Source organism: Marmota monax, unplaced genomic scaffold, assembly GCF_021218885.2.
Source record: "Marmota monax isolate L192 unplaced genomic scaffold, Marmota_monax_Labrador192_F-V1.1 WCK01_AAM20220418_F8-fsc00024, whole genome shotgun sequence".
In the NCBI taxonomy this organism is placed as follows: domain Eukaryota; kingdom Metazoa; phylum Chordata; class Mammalia; order Rodentia; family Sciuridae; genus Marmota; species Marmota monax.
The window spans coordinates 21203020-21221919 of NW_026695224.1; the positions used below are offsets into that span (position 1 = coordinate 21203020).

Consider the following 18900-nt stretch of genomic DNA (forward strand, 5'->3'; position numbering starts at 1 on the left):
GTACGAGTCAATGGTTCTGAGTATATTCACAGAAGTGTGCAACCATAATCACAATTTTAGAACAAACTCATTATGTAAACCCTCTGCTCATTAGCAGTCATTTTCCAGTCTGCCCCCTTATTCTTCCTTTCCCACCCTAGCTGTAGGCAATCACTAATCTATTTTTTGCTTCTATTGATTGTTCTGTTCTGGATATTTTTATGTAAGCAGGCTTAAATATGTGGTCATATATGTCTGGCTTCTTAGCTTGACAATTCATCCATATCACGTATATTAGTTTAATTGCTAAAGTTTGTTTTAAAGATTATTTTGGTATTTTTCTTCCTTTGAACTGCTGTCTCTTTTACTGTGAAATAAACCCTAAGGTCTTTAGTCATATTATTATGATTTCAAAGAGTAAACCAGTTCGTTTCTGTAAACCACAAGCAATCATCTGCCTGATCTTAGAGCACTTCACAGTTTATATGTTCTTACCATGTTTTTAGAGAATGTGATCTTAGCTACAGCCAGTGGCAAGCCCAGCTGAACCAGGCCTGTCATTGTAACTAAAAAAATTATTATGTTTCAATATAAGTGTGTATCATTAGCAATTTTTTTTTACTTCTAAAAATGTTTCATTAGTGATTATTCACTGGAGAGTATCAATATGTTATTAGAAATAAAATTTATGGTCCTTCTATTGCTTAAGGTTTCATAACATCAAAATGCATGAAAGATAAAGTTGTTATTAGCTACAGAATTTATATAAATATTCAAAAGAAGACTCAACATGTTGTATTAATCTTTTTTCTTTTTGTTATTTTTGAATATGTGTCTTCTTAAGGATCCTTCGAAAAATGATACATGCAAAAGGTTGGTATCCCATTAAAAGACTTCCTTATATATAATGTCTGACAAGAGATTATTTCATGAATATTCATGTATAACACACTTAAGAGTGCAGTTTGTCTGGGAGTAGTGGTGTACACCTGAGGATCTTAGCAACTTAGCAAGATCCTGTCTGAAAAAAAAAAATAAAACAAAAGGCTTGGGGCATAGCTCAGTGGTAAAGCACCTCTGGGTTCTGTCCTCAGTACCAAAACAAAATAAGACTAGTCTGGGCAAACACAAAATAAGAGTACAGTATGACAGCTAGTTCATTTTTGGTCAAAAGTCATTACAAATTTAGTAGTTCTTTGACAGCAATAAAATTAATTTTTACAGTTTCAAGCATTTTCAATAATCTAAAAGATTCACACCTTGAGTAATTTTTAAATCTTATGATGACATAAAGATGGAGTCATAGTTATTAAGAGGCCAGTATGCAAGGGCAAGTACCTATGAAGTCAGGTCCTGAATGTGTGCAGTTCATCCTAGCTTGTGACTTCCACTTCACACTTAAGTTTCAGTCAACCCTCACAGGTGCTATAATTATATTTTAAACAGGAAAAGATTTATTAGAGTCATATTTAGGAATTTGGGTTTTCTCAGAAGTTTGCTTACAGTATATACCTTGCAGTATTTTTAGTAAAAGGGTATTATTAGCTCTGAAATGTGTAAATTACCATCCCATAAATGTCTCTACTTGAGATGACTGTGGAATCCTTGGCTTGTAAAGAATCATAGAGATGATATAATACCGTCTGCTCTGTCTTTTGGAGATCTCAAAGGATTTTAGGCAGAAAATGTCTTTTTTCTTCTATAAAATACCAATTCTTTTATTTGAAGTAAAAGGCATCATATAAAAATACATATTATTGGTAAATTCAGTTTCCTCAAAACTAAAGACTTTGATTCAGCCAAGTGCTACATAAAGATTTTGAAAATAGCTGGGCATGATGGCACAGCCTGTAATCCCAGCTATTGAGAAGCTGAAGCTGTAGAATCCAAGTTTGAGGCCAGCCTAGGCAACTTAGTTAGACCCTATCTCAAAATTTAAAAGAGGGTGATTAGGGCTGGGGATGTATATAGCTCAGTGGTAGAGCTTGGGTTCATTGACCAGTACCACAAAAATTTGAAAATATAGGGATATAAACTTGTAGTTGATTTATGCTATACATAAAACTCATTAAGAATTATTAATAGAATACATAAAGACTTCTTGCAAATGAAGTTTTTAAAAATTAATAGAATATGAGAAAAAGATTTATGATTTTACAGAAGAAGAAACACAAATATAAGCATATGGAAAAAATTTAATGTCATTTATCACCAAAGACATACAAATTAAAATCATAGGTATAGCTGGACATGGTGGTGCATGCCTTAATCCCAGTGACCCCAGAGGCTTAGGCAGGAGGATCACAAGTTTAAGACAGCCTCAGCAAGACCCCTAGCAACATAGTGAAACCCTGTCTCAAAAAGTAAAAAGGTTTGGTGATATAACTCAGTGATAAAGTGCCCCCGAGTTTAATCCTTAGTACCAAAAAAGAAAAAGAATTATAGGTAGCCAGGCATGGTGTTATAGGATAATCTCAGCGGATTGGGAGGTTGAGGCAGGAGGCTCAAAGCCAGCCTCAGCAACTTAGCGAGGCCTTAAGCAACTCAGTGAGACCCTGTCTCTAAATAAAATACAAGGGGCTAGGGCTGTAGCTCAGTGGTAAAGTGCTTGCCTCGTATGTGTAAGGCACTGGGTTCGATCCCCAGCACCACATAAAAATAAAGATACTGTGTGTTCATCTACAACAAAATAAATATTTAAAAAAAAAATAAATAAATAAAATACAAAATGGACTGAGGGTGTGGCTCAGTGGTTAAGTGCCCCTGGATTCAATCCCCGGTACCAAAAAATAAAATCACAGATATATTTCACACCTACTAGCTTGTTAAAAATATAAAATTCTGAAAATTAGTAGACTTGGTTAGAAGTGAATCACTAAGTCTTTTAAGCACTCTTATGGCAATGTAAACGTGTACAATCACTTTGGAAAACAATTTGACATTATCTAGTAAGTATGAATAACTTTTAACCCAGCAATTCCATTTCTAAGTATATATTCAATAAAAATATGTACACAAGCTGGATATGGTGGCACTTACTGATAGTTCCAGCTATTTGGGAGGCTGAGGCAGGGGTGGGTCACTTGTGACCAGAAGTTCAAGACTAGCCTGGGCAACATAGCAAGACTATATCTTAAAAAGAAAGAAAGAAAAAAAAAAAAAGAAACATGTGACAAGTATACCAGGAAACACATAAAAAAATGATCATAGCAGCATTATTCAAGGTATTCAAACACTGGAAACAATTCACATAATCATGCTTTAATAAAATGAATGAATAAATTTATATGTATCTATACAGTAGAATACTACAAAGAAAAAAATAAGTGTATCATAACTACATTCAGTAATTACATGCAATAACCTGGATGAATATCTAAAGAAGAAAATTCTATCTTATGGCATGAAGTTATTGTTGAATCTAGATCTCCTTTAGTGCAGTATAAATGCATTTCCCTTGCTTCTCTTCTCAGTAGCTATTAAGTAATGGGAAGATTTTATTAGAATTGGTAGTCAACCATTCTGTCTTTTGTACTGAAGAGTTTTACTTCAGAGTTTACTCAAGGTTCCTACCTTTGGACATAGTCTTTCATGGTTGCTCTTCAAAAAGTCTGAATTCATTTCTCTTACGGGGACATTAACAGCCACATTGCTATTACACATGCCATCTTGATTGTTTTTTTAAAAGGCCAACATTCTAAACATGTTCAAGAGTAGCTTTTTGCTATTCTTCAGTGTACAAAGTGCTAGGCATGCTTAGACAAAGAGAATCATTTTGCCATGAACCTTACTGGTTTTATTGACTTGGAAACCTTTTAATACCAAGTCTGGATATGTCATAAGTTGAGGGGGCAGCCAGGTCATTTGGATCATGGAAGAATTACATCTTAAAATTAGAAATGCTGGTAAATTCTATTAAAAGAATTAAAGAGAATTATTACTGTTCCAAAACTCCTCTAAGAGAAGTCTTCTGTAGTACTTCTTAATCCAAGGGTCATTTGTTTACCTCTTTAGAACTATCAATGATGTTCTGTATGCATGTATGTCCTTTAGTTTTATAGTGTTAATTTAAGGAATTTTTTTTTTTTTGAGGTACTAGAATTTGAACCCAGAGGTAGTCTACACTGAGCTGCATCTCCAGCTGTTTTTATTTTTTATTTTGAGACAGGGTCTGACTAAATTGACCAGTGTAGACTCAAACTTGTAATACTCCTGCGTCAGCTTCCTACACCACTAAGATTATAGGTATGTGCCATCACACTTGGCCATGAGGATTAAGTTTTTAAAATACATAAGAATACTGTTTACAATTAGATAGTGTCACCTCTAGATTTATAATGGGATAGATATATAAATACCTATATATTTATGAAATGTATCTTATTCTTTTTTCCTAAATATTTATAAATATTAATTTAGGCTGGAGGTGTAGGTCAATGGTAGAGCACTTGCCTAGCATACATGAGGCCCTCAGTTCTATCCCCAACATCACCACCAAAAAAATTTACTGACTATATGGAAAACAAAAGCACAAAGAAAAATTTACACTATCCATAGTCCTATAACCCAGAAATAATCACTCTGTCTTTATAGAAATATCTAGAAATATATGCATATATATGTATTTTTTTAATATCATACTTTAGTTCTGTTTTTAGCCTCTTTAAAAAAAACTTGCTTTTTTAGTATTATCACTTCAAATATTTTAGAGTTTTTCTAGCTACTGTGTGATAAAAGCAGTTATATTTCTCAAAGTAAATCAAAGGCTCTTGCCTACATAAATATTAAAATGTGAAAGCTGAAAGATAGTGAATGATTGGTATAAAATATTCAAAACTTCATTGCTTTTTTTTTTCCTATTTCTAGTTGCTGGGCATATTGGATTTTCCCTGTCATAGGCGCTATTCTCGTAGGTTTCCTGTATCGTTACTACATGGCGGAAAGTAAATCCTCCTGAGGAGACCGTGTTGAAGTGTGGGAAACACATCCACTTGGGAGTAAAAATTGGAGACTTGCTGTGAGGGCTATATTGGTGCCCTCTCGCTTGAATCCTGCCGGTTGTATTCTTCCCCCTTGGAGCCAAGACAGTTGACCAGACATCCACCTCCAGTCTGGGACCAGTGTCCTTCATCTCTGAGAGCCTTACTCCCAAACTACCTGCTCACTGTCCTGTGTCTTTGCCATGTTTCTTCTCTTCATTTATTTCCACAGTATCCTTACATTTCAAACATTTGTGTTAATGATTGTAATTCATATGTCATAGTGACATTATTCTTTGGAAAAAATGCTTGCTTTCCAGTAATTTGAATGCACATTATACATTCTTACCAAGGCAGCACTCTGATTTTGAAGGTTTTTCTTTTCCCATATTTCTTTCAAGTAAATATTTTTTAAAATTCTGATTTAATTCTATTATCACAAGGAGTTTATTCATGAAGTTAGGTACACATCTATTAAAACACACTGCCAAATGATCTTGTTCCTTTTTATATTAAAAGCAGAAAGAACTATGTGGTTATCTCCCTTCCAGGCTAATATAAGCTGATAGCTCCTCCCACTCCCAGCCCCTTTTCATTCCAAGGGATACTGAACAAAGATGTGCCTCCCTTTGATTTCTTGTGGGTGAGAAAAGCCAAAGGAAGGGAGGGATGAATTGAGGTAACAGAACCCTGGCAAATTCACAGTAATCTTTTGAAAACACTACTTTAAGATAGGAGTTTAGAAATGGCACCAAATCTTCTCTTTGATTTGGCACTAATTTCTAACCATCTTTCTCTTTTTCTACCTTTATTTTATTGGTAAAATATAAGTGTATAATTATGTCTGTAGAGCCTACCAGGGATTCTTGCTGCTGTTTTGTTTATTGATTAGCAATTTTTGGTTCCCAGTTTTACACAAGTAAGAGATTTCAGTTTGATCTTTTGTTCGTCCAAGTAAAGTAACTTCCATATAAAATGTCATTTGAAAGTGGGAGATCATGACAAAAGGCAGTTTTCCATTTCATCTGTATTTTACCTCCATGGCTCCAACTTGTGGTTTTGTGCTTTCCATTAAGATTAAAGAACTGGCAGTTTTTTCCCCTTCTTTGGATGTGTGTTTCATTGAAAAGTAGGTTATTATTTAGAATTATTTACTATTTCTTATTGGGCCAGGTATTCCTCTGGCATTTTTTACTCCTCTTTCCCCCTACTGCCCTCACCACAAGGAAGCACCTAAATAGATAGTATACTGGCTGTTTTGTGTCAGTAGCTATGGTGATTTTTCTCTCTATTCTTTGAGGATTATTAGTCTGCTTCTGGGCCATTGTCATTTCCAGCAAGGAGCAGCTGGTTCAAGAAGGACTATAGATGCTGCTCAGTATCTTCTCCCTCCCTTCCAGTTTGCCTGGTACTTGAGGAGACAGGAAACTGACCAGTAAACCAAGTCTGCTCATACAAACTATTTAAGAAAAAGTTCAACCCAGATTTTATATCCTGTGACTTAGCAGTTGAATGAATTCAGAATTCATCAATATAATATTAATCTTTTTCTTGCATACTTGGATATGATATTTTGGAGTTATTTCTGGCTGACTTTTTTATATATCTGATATGGGTATAATCAAACTTATCTTTAGAAAATATTTGTATTATAAGATGCTACTTTAAGAAAATGTATTAAATATTTGTCTATTATGTAACAAGTAGTATGATTTGATGCACCTCCATTTAAAGACAAGAAAGGGTTGTCTTAAATAAGGATTGGTATGTAATTGCTATAATAATTAAGTTGCATGATTACTTGGAGTGGATTGGGGTAGAGGTAAAGAACAAAGGAGTATTGAGGACCTGGAAATGGAATGCTCAAAGCTAATGCTAAGCTAGAAGATAACTTGGATCAATTGTAAAGTATTTTGGCAGTATCTAAAATTGAGTGAAAATCACCTGGCTTACAAGAAATGCTAGAAGAACTATAGTCTTATGTAAAATAGGTGTTTTTGATATTTCTAGGGGAAACACCAGACAATGTTTTTCTATTTCATATTGATTTTTTTCCCCCATTTATATGTGGACTTACTTTTTTACTAAGAGCCAGAGGGAAAAGATTTTCAGACTTTGTCTCTATTGTCCTTGAAATCCATGTAGAACCCAGGGCTTCTTTTGAAGTACTGCTAATACTATGTCACTTTGTATTATAAAAAACAATTTTAAAGTCCATTTACTGTATAATTTTGCTGTCTTCATAAGCAACCAGGTGAAAAGTAGCTCTTGAGTGAGTTTGCAAAAGTTTTTCTAAAGTATAAATTATACAGCACAATAGCCAAAGTCACCCAAAAGGACTTTGGTTTAAGAACTAGATTTGAATTTTCTACACAATCTTGGTGTTAGTAGCTCATGGAATCCCCTTTGAGAGCAAATGGAGCTAGTCCCTGTTGGCTGACAGTATCCCCCTGGGCCTGGGGTGTTCCTCTGTTAGTGTTTTTTCCTGAGGAGGGCCAGCTGCTGCTGCACACTGTACTGTATACATAATGGCTGGTGAATGCAAGGAGGAAATGATACAAATTTTGTGCTACAAAAATATAGGATGTTAGGGCCCATTCTCCAAAATTTCTCAGCCCCTGACTCTTGGGAGTTGGTTTTCACTTCCAGATGACTTCTGTATTCATAAAGGTAAGAAGGCAATGGGGGACAAAGTGTATATTGTATTTAAATCTGCTCGTGTGACAGCTTAAGCATAAGTAGAAATCCATTGGAACCTATCATTTGAGCCTGTAGGGTTATTTAAGCAGTTTTCATAAATCTTATATTGTGAAATAAGAACACTGTTGGGTTTATATTCATTTAGTTCTGATGGGGTATAATGGAAAAATGATTTATAGGCCAGTTGTATCATTCCTTATAGAATCTCATACTTAAAATATCAAGTGAAATCTACATGGTTAAATTTCATTTGAAGAGATTGAAATGCAGAGCATTAATGTTCTTTACCTTCCACCCCAAGAGAAATGGATTTAGACATGTCTTGTCTCAACAAGAAATCGATTTTTTTTTAAACCATCTTGTTTGTTGACAGCTATCACAAAAATATTGGCTTAGTCTCATTTGGCTGCTGTGCTCGAAAAAGTCCTGTTTAGAATTTGTGGGGTGCTCAAGGACAGAGATTTCACCAAAGCAGAGGGAGATTTATCAAATTACCTACCCTGTATCCAACATCTTACTTACAAGTTTGAGTAGCTGCTCCTTGCCCACGCCTGTCACCTATGTTTGCTGTTTGGGCAAAACATTATTTTAGTTATTTAACTTTCTTTTTACTTCACTCTGGACTGTGAATGAGTAACATTAACATTCCTTTTGTGTATTCAATAATGGAATTTGTTTACCTATTTTATTTCAGCATATTTTGAACAAAGATCTCTGTCTCTGCTGGAATGTGCACACAGTGAATGGTTGTTAGAATTACACACAATAAAGATACTGTTTTCCTTTTCTTGCCCTGTCTACAGTTATTTTTAAAATTTTTATTCCTCCCTTTTTTTTTTTTTTTTTTAAGTAGAAGTATTGGTTCTGTAGTCCTCAGGTGCTCTGGATGAAAGTAATTTAGAAGCAGGAAATTCACCTGTATCTGTTAATCCTGTGTTTAGTGAAACTTGGTGGGAGTTCTCTGGTTCTTCAGTATTGCTGCTGCTTCTCTTTGCTGGAAGTGAGCTGCTCATATGGTAATCTGAAGACACAAAAATCAAGGCTTTTGCCATGTAATGAATGTGAACCGGTAGACCGTTTGGGCTTCTATTTCTACTGAAATCATCTGCTAAAGAGAAGCCAATATAAGGTAATAATGTTTTATTATCTGCAATGCCAGGCTTCAAATGATTGTATTTTTTTTGTTTTTTTTTTTTAGTAAACTGATGGAGAAAATTAAACATGGAAATTGAAGTTCTGGTGACTATGTTAATAAAATAAGGGAAATAAACCATTTTTATAATTGCCTTTAAAACATACTGATAGCCTTATAACATTACTAACATTATATCAGATTACTGATAAAAGATTGTTCATTAGGGCTTGGTTATTTCACTACCACAGGAATTGAGGATTAGTAACAGGAAAGGATAGCCCCATTATAACCAGCATTTGAATCTAATGTTTAATCTTTGATACTAATAAGAATTCATTATCACAGCACTCTTCCTGATGCTGAATATTTGGTAAGGGCTCAACAGATCCCGATTGACTGATGAAAACTTGAGGTAGAAGATTATGATTCCAATTATGAAAATTTGAGGTAAGGAATGTCTATATAATTTATTTCAATCTGATAATTAATAGCATGAATTAACAATTAGCTAAATAATGTCTATACTTTATATTCAAAGCTCACTCAATCACATATATACCAGCATTTTAAAATTTAATTCTCGGGCTGGGGTTGTGGCTCAGGGACTATTTTTCTCGCCTAGCACGTGCAAGTCCCTGGGTTTGATCCTCAGCACCACATAAAAATAAATAAGTAAAATAAAGGTATTGTGTCCAACTACAATTGAAAAATAAATATTTTTTTAAAAAAAACTTAATTATCTTGTGAAGTACTAAGGAGAGACAGGTTGCTTTTCAGCTGAAATACTAGAATGCAGTTGTAATACTGTCATTTATGTGACACCTACCGTGTGCCATACAGTGTCTTTGTTAATATGTAAACATTTCTGACTCTTACTTTTACCATATCCTTGCAAAATAGAGGTATCCAAATTTTATTGGTGCCTCAGGGAGATACTTCACTTGCCCGAGGCCACAGAACAGTTAGTAGGACCAAGGTACTGATAATAATAGAGATAACTGGTTTTGAAATGAATCCCAGCCCCTTGGAAAACACCCACCACCACCCTCACCACCCCTGCCTTGAAAATGTTGTGGTAAGGGTCTTTCTTTTCCAAGAGTACCTAAGCTCTTGGAAGGCAGAAAGTCCATTTAAAGGCAGCATCTTTGGAAAATAGAAACATTCCTCATCCACAGATTACTTCCTGCCTTAGAGTAAGATACAGAAACTATTTAAGCTAACAGAAGTAAGAGATATGACTCGTTATGAATGAACAGTGAATGAGTACCTAGTGGCACACAAGGGTAGCATATACAACTGGCCCTAGTGAGGGACTAGGACTGGCAACCAGAAGACCAGCATAACTTTCCAGTCCAAACTCATAATGGGAATTGATTACTATAAGAGTGTAGTTGGCCAAATAGTATCGGTGTCTTCTTTGGGTCCCAATTCGTTCCTCAGGCTTGAGTTGGAGCGGATTGTAGGGAAATCAGTTACCCAAAACAGAAGCTATCATCACCTACTTGGTGTGTATGTATATATTTAAGTACCTTCATTAACTGACTTCAGAGAGGAGGGGCTTGTATGCCCCTCTGGATGCCCAAGTTATGTTGACCAAGAAGGAAGGCTAAGTGGATTCAGTTTAGTTTATTGTGTAATCTCCTTGGAACATTTAAAAATAATATTCAGCCCTGCCACAGATCAACCAAAATATTGTTTCAGTCTGAGGTTCAGTGGTAGAGTGTTTGCCTCACATATGTGAGGCAATGGATTCGAGTCTCAGCATTGCATATAAATAAATAATTAAAATAAAGGTCCACCGACAACTAAAAAAATTTTTTAAAAAAGCATTGTTTCAGGGGAATGTGAGGTTTGACAGTCACTGCCCTGAAAAAAGACTAACCTAGAATTCTGTGTGCAAACTACAGGTCAAGGTTTAGGGTAGAATTAAGTCACCTTGAACATGTGAGGTATCAAGAAATTTCCTCCTGTATCCTTTCTTAGCTTCTGAGGGATATACCCACAAAAAATGAAGAAGTTAAATATTTAGAAGTTTTTATAGGGTATAAGCTGAGAAAGAAGAAGATACATTATGTTGGAAATGGGAGAAGTGAAATGAATTCCCACTGTGAGTGGTCAAGTAGAAGCCCAAGAGAACGGAACATGAACAGCCAAGGTGAATATAAGAAGAGAGCTTTCCAGGAGAGACAGCCCAAGGTGCTTGGGGCGGGGGGCAACTGATAGATTGTCATGTGTGTTTTTTGCCCCATGAATGATACATTATAGAAAGATGTGAAAAAAGTAATTTGTATACTCCAATAAAACATATACAAGAAAGGAAATGGGATAATAGGACTGTACTTAACAATAACCCTAATGTAAATACTTAATGAAAATTATTTGACTATCTTAGGAGGATGAACAAAGGAGAAGCCTGCATAGCATAACAATCTCAGCAAGCTCAATAAAACGTCTAAAATGGAAAATTCAAGAAATAGAACAAACATGTCCTTTAGATGCATGGCAATAAATACCAGGAGAAAAGGCTAAAAGAGCTGAGAAAAGTATTTTTCTATGAATCAGGCATTGGGAAGAGAAGGACAGGGCAAGGGACTATTTTTCTTAGAAGCTCTTGAGCCTTACTAGGTCAGTAAGTGCACTCCTCCTTCCTTGAGTTCTCTTCCAATATTGAAATTGATAGGAAGAGATCAAAATGCTGTCTTTGTTATGGAGCAGGTGAGCCTTCCTACATCTCAAAATAAAAAAAAGGGCTGAGAATGTTGCTCAGTGGTTAAGTCCCTCTGGGCTCAACTCCTGATACTAAAAAAAAAAAAAAAAAAAAAAAGTTCATATTTAAATAATATTCGCTAGATGCTTTATGGGTATTACCTCATTCTGTCCTTGTAACAATTCTATAAAACACAAGTACCTTTATCATCCCCAATTTACAGAAAGGGAAACTGAGTCATAAAAAGTTATGAAACTTGTCCAGTGTTACAATGTGAATAAGTAATGAGTCAGAATCTGCACCCAGGCTGTCTGGCTTTAGCAATCTTCCATTAGCCACTTAAAATGCTGCCTCATTTGTGTTAAAGGCTTTTATATGCATTATGATACATTTAATGCCCAGCCAAGCCAAAGAGGCAGATGCTATTATATCCCCATTTTAGAGAATATGTCCAAATCTGTGACTCTGCTATCTGCTTCTCATTAAGAAAAATATTCTTCGACAATAGAATTATTTTGGATAAGTATTACTGGTGAATTTTTATGAATTGAAATGAGTAAGAATTTATATTCAAGATATGCTTTTCCCTAGGTAAGACTAGAATTGGATATAAGTAAGTTTGTTGGTTTGATAGTTGAATTAAAAAAAAAATTCTTACAAACACAGAAAATTGAAAAAGGAAAAAAAGGTCAGCAGTTGTCCCAGCACCCAAAGCAGTGGGAATTGCTTTAACACTTTTATCTATTTTATTCTAGGGCTTTTTCTATGCATTACTGTTTTCATGGTGTAAATACAATTTTGTATTATGTTCTTTTCACTTAATATCACATCAGCATATTTTCTTCTTATATTTGTGTGTGTTACTGGGGCTGAACACAGGGTATCACAAATGCTAGGCAAGCACTCTTAACACTGAGCTATAACCCCAGCCCCCTGCCCTTTTTTTTTTTTTTTTTGGTACTGTGGTTCAAACCTAGGGGCTCTTTACCACTAAGCTACAACCCCAGCTCTTTTTCATTTATGTTTTTATTTATGTATGTATATATTTTGTGGTGCTAGGGATTGAACCCAGGGCCTTGTGGATACCAGGCAAGCACTCTACCAACTAAGCTATATCCCTTGCCCTTATTTTTTATTTTAAGACAGGATCTTGCTAGGTTGGTTAGGGCTGGCTAAATAGGTTGGTTAGGGCTAGCTTTGAACTTGCAATGTTCCTGCCTCAGCCTCTTGAGTCACTGGGATTACAGGTGTGTGCTACCACAAGGGACTTTCTAGGCTATTCTTTATTCACAAACTGCCTACTTTTTAATATCCATGATGTGATTCAGTGTGCTATTTGCCAGAAAAATGTTAACAAAAGAAAAACATGACAGTACATTTCTAAAAAAATTTGCATTTCTGATTTTAAAATGTAATTTTATAGGAAGGGCAGCAGAATAGAATAGACATTATGATTGATGTATGTACATTCCATGTATGTATTATATGTCAAAATACATTCTGCTATCATGTATGACTAAAAAAAATAAAAATAAATCGTATGGTAAAAAAATAAATAAATAAAATGTAATTTTAATCAGTACGAGATACATATATAGTTCAAAAAGTTAAATAGTGCTACAGGTCTTCTGCTAGGGGAGATTAGTTCTTTCCCACTTTTTAAACTTCTAAGTGGAAGCTTTGCTGGGCTCTTGCCCTTGGAGAAATGAGTTCTAGATAAAGGAACTAGCTGTGCTCAGCTGATGCCTGTGTCTCCTTATTGTTCCTCTATACTAGAAGTTGAGTGGGGAATGGGCCTGACCACAGGAGGTCAGTTTTCCAGCCCTGTAAGTGACTAGTGGTAAATCTTCCCTGTTCATTGGTGGAATGTAAGAAAGCTCTCTCTAGCTAATATACTCTCATTTGGCCACTTCTGCGGTCTTCTATGCCCACCTTGTTCTTTCCCCTATTAGTTCCCTTGATAGTTCTTTTCCATGAGCCAATATCCAACACCCACTCCCACCCTTTCCCTGCTATCAGATGAATTCTGGTTTCAGTTTATTGGCCTGTGTTCTTTGAGCACTTTATTGGGCCTGAGCTTGGTTGGCAGTAGAGCTACATTGATATTTATTACTAATGTCTGCCACAGGCATGAAGAGAATGGCAAGAGATGGGCAACATATATGCCAGGTCAACTTAGCTAAATTGTATTCCAGCCCAAGTCTCACTGTCTCCATGTCAACTTCTGACCCTGTCATACCATATTCATTGTTTGGCACCTGAATAGTTTGTGTGCTGGTTTTCACAACTAGACTGGAGTTTCTTTGACAGCAGCTATTGGGCAGAGATTCTGTGTCACCTCACTGTGCCCAGTACAGTTCCTTACACATGTTCAGAATCTATTGGGTTTCAGCAACATAACTGAAAAAACGTGCCCTCTGCTGGTATGGTTGAAAAGAGCACATCTGTTGAATTTCTGTAACCTTGATCTGACCTTTATAGAACAAATTAATAGAGGCTTCTTATTGTTTTTTTTTTTTTTTTTAACCAGAATTGAACCCAGGGGAGCTTAACCACTGAGTCACAACGCCAGCCCTTTTTGTATTTTATTTAGAGAAAAAGTCTTGCTGAGTTGTTGAGGCTGGCCTCAGCTTCTGGAGCCCCTGAGATTATAGGCATGCACCACCACCCAGCTCCTATTGGGTCTTTTTTTTTTTTTTTTTTTTTTTTTGCAGGGGGAGAGAATACTGGGAATTGAACTCAGGGGCACTTGACTTCTAAGCCACATCCCCAGCCCTATTTTGTATTTTATTTAGAGACAAGGACTCACTGAGTTGCTTAGCACCTCACTTGTGATAAGGCTGTCTTTGAACTTGTGATAGTCCTGCCTCAGCCTCCCAAATCGCTGGGATTACAGGCGTGTACCACTGTGCCCAGCTTCCTGTTGGATCTTTACATCACAAAATATTTCATTTTCAAGAAGGCCTAAGCTAGTGGACTTGGTGGGCCAGGCCTGTGATCCCATTATCTCTGGCCTCCAGAGATAATTATGGCAAGTTGAGGGTCAGCCTCAGCAATTTAATGAAACCCTGTCTGAAAAAAAAAAAAAAAAAAAATAGAGCTGGGGGTGTAGATCTGTGGTAGAGGACCTCAGGCTGTCTTCAGTACTGAAAAAAAAAGAAAGATTTGCCCTAAGGGTATACTAAAACATGTTCCATGCTTAGCATAAGTGGTAAGACACTATCCCAAAAAGTTAAAAATATACATAAGTTTATGACTCAGCACCCAAACTGGCAATTCAGAGAAGATCATTATTCAGAGGAGAGAGAGGGCACAAACTGTTGTGTTTATTTTGTCATGGTCAATTTATTCTTTCCTCAGAGTTACTTAATGTATACCTCTAACCTTGAATCTTCAACAGTATGTTCAGCCACATTCTGTACTGTTTTATGACCCATTTCACCATTTAACAATACAGGGCATGTTTATAAATAGAAGCAGACATTTCCCATTTATTATGTGACTCTCCATATGGAGCTTCAGAATGGACTTCTCAATGTCCCATCCCAGCCCAGGTGACAAATCTAAGACAGTCAGAACAATCCCATCTGCCTAGTCTGATGGGTTGTACATGTGGCCTAGTTCTCCCCATTGAGATGGGAGGGGACATCTGGGAGAAGTTTCCAAAGAAAGAGCCACCAAAAAAGAACTGCTCTGGCTATCCTCTTGCCAGCCCAAGAATGAAGCAAATACCAAGGACAGCCACGTTGAGAAATGGGTCTTTGTTGACTCAAGCTGCTCATTCAATTCATCCTGAAGCTCTCACTACAGCAAGACTTGCATTTATGTGGAGATCATAAATTCTCCTGTTGTTGAAGCCATTTGGGTTGAGGTTTCTATTACTTGCAGCTGGAAGCATCCTCACTCATAAACTATTAAGAGAAATGACTCACGGGGAAACAATCCTTTGAGCTTCTGATTAACTCTGGCCTCCAGAGATAATTATCTGGGCCATCAGATATATAAAAATATGGAGGTCATAAGAATTAAAATTATAGTGGTTACTTTTAGGAAGGGGTGGGGATAGTGACTGGGAGGGTGCCTGAGGGGGCTTTTGGAATGCTAGTAATTTCTCAGTCTGGGTGGTAGGTACATGAATGTGTTTACTTTGGGATAAATTCACTGGGCTGTACACTTTGTATACTTTTCTGCCTATAAGTTATAATTCAACTTTTAAATTTTTACATTTAAAAAATATAACCAGACCTCAAACAAACTGTTTTTATCATGACAGGAAGGATTTGGATGGCATATAATGGTCATTTTTTTAAATTAGGCATCCAAATGAAGCTGTGGGGATACATTTTAATAATTCCCAGAAGTTCACTGAATAGCTTTCCTGTCACTAGTGTGCAGGAATGTAGTGTCCTCTCTTTATCTCACAAACCCTTCCCCTTTTGGTTTAAGTGGAAGTGCCTTCGACCCTCACACATAAAGAACTCTATCGTTTTTAGAATGTCACAATACTAAAAAAAAAAAAAACCCAGAAACAAACCCTAACAGCCCTCTGTACATGGAGGGCTTTGTCCAAAAGCAATCTAAAAGAGATGAACTTTAGTTATGGGAAGGTCGATTTGGAAGAAAGTAACCAGAGCTTCATGCAACCTAGGTCATTGAGACCTCCTGTTAATGGATGGAGAGATGTAATACATTTTGTCAGTGGATGGTAAAAGAAAAGTATATGGGTTTCTTAGTTCTCAATGGATTTTTATTTTATTTATATGTGATGCTGAGAATAGAATCCATTTCCTTACACATGCTAGGCAAACACTCTACTACTGAGCTACATGCCCGGTTCAAGTATATGAATTTTTTTTTTTTTGGTACTGGGGATTGAACCCAGGGCTTTGTGCATGCAAGGAAAGCACTCTACCAACTGGGCTATATCCCCAGCCCCTTCAAGTATATGAATTTTGAAGACCAAATAATCTGGAGATAGTCTTGGCCCCTCAAGGAAGCCCAGCCAAGGGATATTACCATAAGTCATTGCTCAAAGAGCAGACTCAGATGCACAAAGGTAAGAACCTAGAATATCAGTTCTCATGAGGGAGAGGACTTAAGGGGAGATCTCATCCTGAAACCAAATTGGGAATATGGTTGGTTGGTGTCCAGACCCATGGAATCTCATGCTTTAGCAGCTTCAAGTCCTATCCTGTCGAGAAGGCACATAGACCCACAGAACTGGAAGCTCATTAGGACCTGCATACATAATATATTTGTGGTCCATCTCATTCTTCAAAGTTCTTTCACATTTATATCATCATTACAACCTTGTGAGGTAAGTTAGCTATTTTCATAAGAGAGACAGTGACTAAGAAAACAGACTAGAGTCAAACCAACCTGGGTTTGACTACTTGTCCTGGAGTGGTATTGCACAATTTACTTAGCCTGTTTTAGTGATTCTAAACCCCAGAGGATGTTTAGTAACATCTGGAGACTTTTTCTATCCTTTTAGTGCTGTGGATTGAACCCACAGCTTTATGCATGCTGAGCACATTCTCTACCATTGAGTTACATACCTCTAGCCCCCTGGAAAAATTTTTGACTGACAACCAGAGGGATGTCATTGTCATTTAGTGGGTTCAGGCAAGGGCTACTGCTAAACATACCATGACAGGCCTCCACGATAAATAATTATTTAGCCCAAAATGTCCCCAGGGCTGTTGTTGAGAAACCCTGGGCCCTATCTCATTCTCAGTCTTCATCTGTATAGTCAGCATGTCAACATTACCTTATTGGGTTATTATATAGATCACGTTAAATAACAGTTGGTGTTGCATTGTCCAGCTCTTTCTTACTCTCCTGTTTTAGGGAATTGGTCTCTTAAGATTGACAGAATTAGAGTTCTGTGGGCTGAGTGCCAACCAACATATTCTCCAATAGTTTCATGGTGTATGTCCCATATTGCATAATGGGATTCTGCCTGTTTGCCACAGTTGATGAGATCAGAGGGGGACACTAGACCCAAACTAGAGCAATAAGAATCTTGTCCCTGATGAACCAAGTAATTCCAGGCCCAGTGTGACTGGTGTCTTGAATGGAAAATATACAAACCTGGGTGTTGTGGCCATTTTCTTACATATTAACTGGATGCAAAGACATTTATAGTAAGAGAAGAGAACACAGCAGTTATGGACAGAAAATCAGAAATAAAAGATGGAATCCCCAGGGTCCATTCTCTGTTGCACCCTGCCCCTATGTAGCCCCTTAATCCTTATAACACTTTTTGCTTAATCTGGCTTCATGTGTTTCTTGTATCTAGGAGACAAAGAATGACTATAGAAATTATATGTAGAAGCTCTTAGCGTGGTGTGTACGGCCTGAATAAGTGTCAGTTGTTATTGTTATGCCCATTGTAGAGATAAAGTTGAAACAAGGGTTAGATTTGTTCTGTATCACACAGCTCTGTAGTGGTAAACCTGATCTGGAATCCAGGCCTCTTGACTCCTTGGCCCGAGTTTTGTTCTGTCCTGTGAAATGTAAAATAAAACTTTCAAAATAGAGCATATATAGATAAGTACATATATACAGTTACAATTAATTCAAAACAAACCCAACACATCCATTACTCAGGATGAGAACTAGAAAATTGTTGACATCCCGGAAGACCTTCCTGTGTCCCTCCCTGACATGTATTTGCCTCTCACAGGCAGAGGTAACCAAATATCCTGGGTTTTTTTTTTGTTGTTGTTGTTGCTGTTATAATAACTTTTAATAGTTTTTCCACCTACATAGGTAACCTTAACCACATGATTCAATTTTCCTTGTTTTGGAATTTCATTTAAATGATATTATAGTGTATGTATTCTTTTTTGTTTCTTTCAACACAATGTTTGAGAGGTTCATCCACACTCTATGTGTTGTTATAATTCATTTATTTTCTTTGATGTGCAGTTCACAATGTATTTATCCAATCTATTGTTAACAGAGTTATTTACAATTCTGGGCCAACAATACTGCTCTGACCATTTTTGTCTCCATAGTCTGGTGCATATGTGTAAAATATCTCCTAATGTATACCTGAGAGTAGATTCTCAGTGTTTTAGACTTCCTTTGTTCCATATCCTCATCAGTTTGGGTTCTTTTCCATACAGGTGTCAATACTTGGGACCACAGGATAAAGAAAGTACTGTGTACTGCAGTGAGATACACAGAAATTTAAAGCACATTATCCTTCCTCCAAAAGTTAATACGTAGATTGATCATGTGACCTAGCAATTCCACTCCTAGGTATATGCCAAGAGAATTGAAAAAACTTGTACATCAATGTTCACAGCAGCATTGTTCATAATAGCCCAAATGTAGAATGCAGCATATCCATATATTACTCGGCCATAAAAAGAAATGAAACCCTGATACAT

The 18900-nt window shown here is 36.5% G+C and overlaps 1 protein-coding gene across 1 annotated transcript in view; it reads left to right on the forward strand.

The window, feature by feature from the left end:
• LOC124086443 (cytochrome b5 type B) overlaps positions 1 to 8445 on the forward strand; it is a 34593-nt gene extending 26148 nt beyond the window's left edge. Inside the window, exons 4-5 of the mRNA XM_046434630.2 lie at positions 824 to 852; positions 4846 to 8445. Of these exons, the coding sequence (XP_046290586.1) occupies positions 824 to 852; positions 4846 to 4936 (120 nt within the window). The 3' untranslated portion in view covers positions 4937 to 8445. The remainder of the gene's footprint in view (positions 1 to 823; positions 853 to 4845) is intronic.
• The last annotated feature ends 10455 nt before the right edge of the window (positions 8446 to 18900 follow it).